This window comes from Eschscholzia californica, unplaced genomic scaffold, assembly GCF_041429995.1.
Source record: "Eschscholzia californica isolate CP2 unplaced genomic scaffold, dmEscCali1.0.p SCAF_6, whole genome shotgun sequence".
Classification (NCBI taxonomy): Eukaryota; Viridiplantae; Streptophyta; class Magnoliopsida; order Ranunculales; family Papaveraceae; genus Eschscholzia; species Eschscholzia californica.
The window spans coordinates 15652901-15657498 of record NW_028238483.1 but is presented as its reverse complement, the minus strand read 5'-3'; the positions used below and the strand labels follow the sequence as shown (position 1 = coordinate 15657498).

The window sequence follows — 4598 nt, the reverse complement described above, 5'->3', positions numbered from 1 at the left end:
TAGGGAACATCCAAAATAATGTTGGAAATTAAAAAAATACTTTAATTTCCGAATGATAAAGGAAACTAATTTCACGCAGAAAAAAAAGAACGAAGAAGGAATAAACTGAATTGAATTCTTATATTAACTTGATCGGTATTTTGGTGTCCCTGGTTCTTTGAGAAAACCTCGTAGTTTGTGGGGGTTTGATGCGATCGCACTGATTGCATCCCTTCAAACACGCCGGAATGCCGTAATGGTCACAAATGTACGACCAAATGTGCAGTATATTCACCAGTCATCAATGCGCCAACGATCCTTCACAGGCCATTTTTCAGACAAAATGGATGCCCCGTGATGAGAATAGGTTTCCCATAAGATGGACCTTCACATTACTTTTTACTAGTATTCTTTAACTCAAGTCTCAAGTCTCTAGGTACTTTTCTCATAAAAAAAGGGTTATTTCCCTAATGGCCCCCTACTTTGTGACCAGCTTCCCGCCTGGCCCCCTACTTTACAAGAAATACCCATATGGCCCCCTAGTCGCCGTTACCGTCAGAAAACCGTGAAATCGCACATTTCACTTCCGTAATTGCCCTTCCGTGTTGTCAGGCACGCCCCGTCAAATCGAAACATTAAATGCCCAGATTCACCTTTTTGTCAATTCCAACACAAGATTTAGTCCCTCTCTCTCCTCTATTCTTCATCTTATCTCTCTCTATTTAGTTCATCTTTCCCAACAACAAACTTAACTCTTTGTCTCCATCTTCATCACCATTAAAGACTGGTTCATGAGAAGATCAAAAAAAGAAGATATGGGTGGTGGCGATGAACAACAAAGTACAGTTACGGTAAGATACCTTCATTTATCTTCACTCTCTCTCCATCTTCATTTTCCCCCATTTTTTCCCCCAATTTTTCCCCTTAAAACTTCTCTGGTTTTACGTTTTCTCTCTCTAGATATGTCAAATTTGTGATGAAAAAACACATTACGGGTTAGATTGTCCATGGATCTACAGTCCCTGCAAAGCTACAAAATGTATAGGCATTCGATGTGTTTCTGCTGCGACGAACAGGGAAGGTAAAGTTCGAAAATACCTAGCTTGTCAGTTTATTACATGCCCTAGCTTCCAGTGGCTTGATGAGGCGAAGGAGGAATTAAAAATTGGATCAAGTGTCTCAAAATCTTCACCGGTTTCAAGAAATGGCTCAACTGCTTCAGATTTGCCTAAACCCTGCTTCAACTGTGGTCAGCTTGATCATTGGGCTAAGGAATGCCCATGGTCCGATACACCTTGTCCGAGACCACATTGCACAGGTAGGAGGGTGATCCGAACTTCCTTAACGACTCAAAATTATGGGAGAAAATTCTTTACTTGTGGTACTTGCAACAAATTCGATTGGGTCGCGGAATGGATTGAAAAGGTTGAATCACCCAAAGGAAAGTCGAAGATGGTATGTAGTGAGGTTCCTTGTGATGAGTTCTGTAAGGATTTTATGAAGAAGAATGTTATGTAACCTATAAACTTTGTTCTACCTGCTGTTATTTGAGTATGAATTACATTATATTTTGCCCATCTTTGTTCTACCTGCTGTTATTTGAGTGGATAGATCAGTATCACATAGTGAGGGGGTCATATGGGAAAATGGGGCCTTACGGGAAAATGGGGTCATATGGGAAATGGGCATATGGGAAAATGGGGCCATATGGGAAAAGGCTCAAATATAATGTTCAAAACACATCCAACATACCAAGTTCAAAACATCACTCATAAACATCCAGAATACTAAGTTCAAACTAAATCGTAACACTAAGGAAATTGATATGTTCAAAATAAACACATTCATAAACATCCAGAATACTAAGTTCAAAACATCATTCATAACATCCAGAATACTAAGTTCAAATCACATCGAATTACTAAGTAAAACATCATTCATACCATGTCCAAAATATCAAATAAACACCATTCACGAACGTCAAAAGACTTTTCAAAAGCTATCACAGGCCGCCCGAGTTTCGGCTCATACTGAAAAAGGTTGTGCGTCGTCTTCCTCGACTCCTTGGCTCGATGAAGATGGGATGTGTGTCGGGCCTCCCAGGAATTACTAACCTTGGCCTAGTGTAAGGCCGCGATTGAGTTTGCAGACTTAGCTGCCCGACTACACTTTGCTGACTGGCTACACCACTTTGTTGTTGACTTTGCTCCTGACTTCCTTGGTGAGTCTGCTCACTGTGCTGAGTTCCTTGCTGAGTATGGTCACTTTGCTGAGTTCCTTGCTGAATCTGCTCACTCTGTTGATTTCCCTGCCGAGTCTGAGTTCGACCTCCTAAGTTGTCCCCCTGTTCCGTCCACCTCCTCTTACTTGACCCCATCCAGCGGCTCTCCTGCCTCTTCCTCTACCTCTTCCTTGCTGACTCTGAGTTCGACCTCCTGAAGATGATTCTCCTACATTTGCTGCATTTGGTGGTGGGGCTCCTCTGTAACTCTTCTTGTTGTGGCCTCTGTTACCACAAGTTGTGCAAATGTAACGACCATCTTCGTCCCGATCTCTCCTTCTTTCTTTCCTTGGTCGGCCTGGAGGTCTTGCAAGTACAGGAGGTCTTACTACATATTGGGGCTGCATAAGGCATATGAAGAAAAAGGGGTTAAATAGGAGAAGGGGCTAAATAGGAAAAGGGGCCTAAGAAGGAAAAGGGGCTAAATAGGAAAAGGGGGCTAAAAAGGAAAAGGGGCAAAAAGGAAAAATTTACCTCTCCCCACACTGATTCATCGGGAATTGGAACAACTCGATGGTTATACGTCTTCGAGAAGGCTTCAACAGTGAAGAAGTGACTGCAATACCTATATATGAACAGAAGATAACATAGTATAAGTTGCCACTTTGTCCAAAATCACAACATAAGGAAAGGGGGCCAATAGGGAAAATAAATCTTACTTACTCAGATCTTCTCGCCTAGGCACTATAACAGCCAGTGCATGTACACATGGCAAACCAGAGATCTGCCATGCACAACAGGTGCAAGTCTTCAAGTTCAGATCTACTTGCCACCTAGCCCTATTAGGTATAGAAACGTTCCAAAGAGTTGAGTCAGATGGTGATACAATGTAGTCCCTAATGCTCTCCTTCCTTTTTGTCAACTCGTTCTCCACTTTTGGTACCAATCCATCCTGTTTCCATCCCCTGGCCTTCATCTTTCGGTTATATATAGATGACATAACCATCATCCAGTACATTTCAATCATCTTACACAAAGGTTTGTCTCTGAACTTCAAAATTTGACTGTTGAAGCTCTCAGAGAAGTTGTTGGTGATGTACTCACACTTAGCAGATTCATCAAAATGGGATCGTGCCCATGTACTTGGGTCTTCTCTCATAAGCCACTGTTTGGCGACTAAGTTGGTACTTTCCATTACTCCCATCCATCTATCAAACCCACTCCTGGTATATGACTTGGCTGCATTCCAAGCCAATTCTTCAAGATGCAGACCAGGGTGGACCCTTTTGAAGTTTTTGTACATATGCCTGAAGCAGTACCTATGCCTACCAGGACCAAATACAGTATCTACTAACCCTTTCTGTCGGTCTGAAATAAGGGTAAGAGGTTGAGGGTGTCTCTGTAGATGACCTCCAACAGTCTCAAGGAACCTAGTCCAGGTTTCCTTACACTCATTTCGACAGATGTATATGGCTATTGGAAAAAGGCCATTACAAGCATCGAGAGCCATTATAGACAAACATACACCAACATATTTACCCTTCAAAAAGCACCAATCGAGACCCAATACTGGTCTACAACCATTCAAGAACCCATCAATACTAGATTTGAAAGAGACACACATACCTGTGAAATTGCCACTGTTGTCATCCCTAGAAACAGTTACAATGCTACCTGGGTTAGACAGAAGTATCTGTCTTGCCATTTCTGGTGCGAGACGATACCCTTCTTCAAAATTCCCGTTAACCTTCTCCAACATGATATTCTTAGCATTCCAGGCAACTTTGTACGTGACATTCACCCCATGATTTGCCCTAACCCATTTCATTATAGTATCGACAGTCATCTCTTGGTTTCTCATAAATTCTTCTACTAGATAAAGGGGTTCGTATTTGTCGTCCATGGAAGAATTTTGGGGAAAATCAGATGAGAAGAAGAAGAATAAAGTAGGTGAATGCAGCAGAGTTTTAGAGAGAGAAGAGATAAGAGTCAGAGAGAGAATGAACCAGAAGAAGAGGGAAGTTAAATGGTGGGTGGGTAGGTGAAGGCGAAGGGGAGTCGTTGTCTTCCCAAGAAACGGCGGGCATGGGGGAAAGGCAACCTGATGGGGATTGGTATTTAATGCGTCGATTTGACGGGTTGCGTCCATTTAATGTTTCGATTTGACGGGGCGTGGTTGTCAGGCATGCCTGACAACACGGAAGGGCAATTACGGAAGTGAAATGTGCAATTTCACGGTTTTCTGACGTTAACGGCGACTAGGGGGCCATATGGGTATTTCTTGTAAAGTAGGGGGCCAGGCGGGAAGCTGGTCACAAAGTAGGGGGCCATTAGGGAAATAACCCCTAATGGAAATGGTTCCCTTGGTTTAAAAAAAAAAATTTAATAACCATTCTTA

The 4598-nt window shown here is 42.4% G+C and overlaps 1 protein-coding gene across 1 annotated transcript; it reads right to left on the bottom strand.

Moving 5' to 3' along the window:
• Positions 1-2310: 2310 nt before the first annotated feature.
• LOC147531970 (uncharacterized) lies at positions 2311-4046 on the bottom strand. Its single transcript, XM_086649877.1, has 3 exons — positions 2920-4046; positions 2735-2825; positions 2311-2601 (listed from the first exon to the last, which is right to left on the bottom strand). Exons 1-3 carry the CDS (start codon positions 4044-4046, stop codon positions 2311-2313), a joined length of 1509 nt encoding a protein of 502 aa, XP_086506003.1.
• Positions 4047-4598: the final 552 nt, after the last annotated feature.

Coding starts and splice junctions, on each gene's coding strand:
- LOC147531970 (XM_086649877.1), bottom strand. CDS start 4,046: ATGACTGTCGATACTATAATGAAATGGGTTAGGGCAAATCATGGGGTG. Junction 2,826..2,919: donor AGGCGAGAAGATCTGAGTAA/GTAAGATTTATT, acceptor GTTCATATATAG/GTATTGCAGTCACTTCTTCA. Junction 2,602..2,734: donor ATGAATCAGTGTGGGGAGAG/GTAAATTTTTCC, acceptor TGCCTTATGCAG/CCCCAATATGTAGTAAGACC.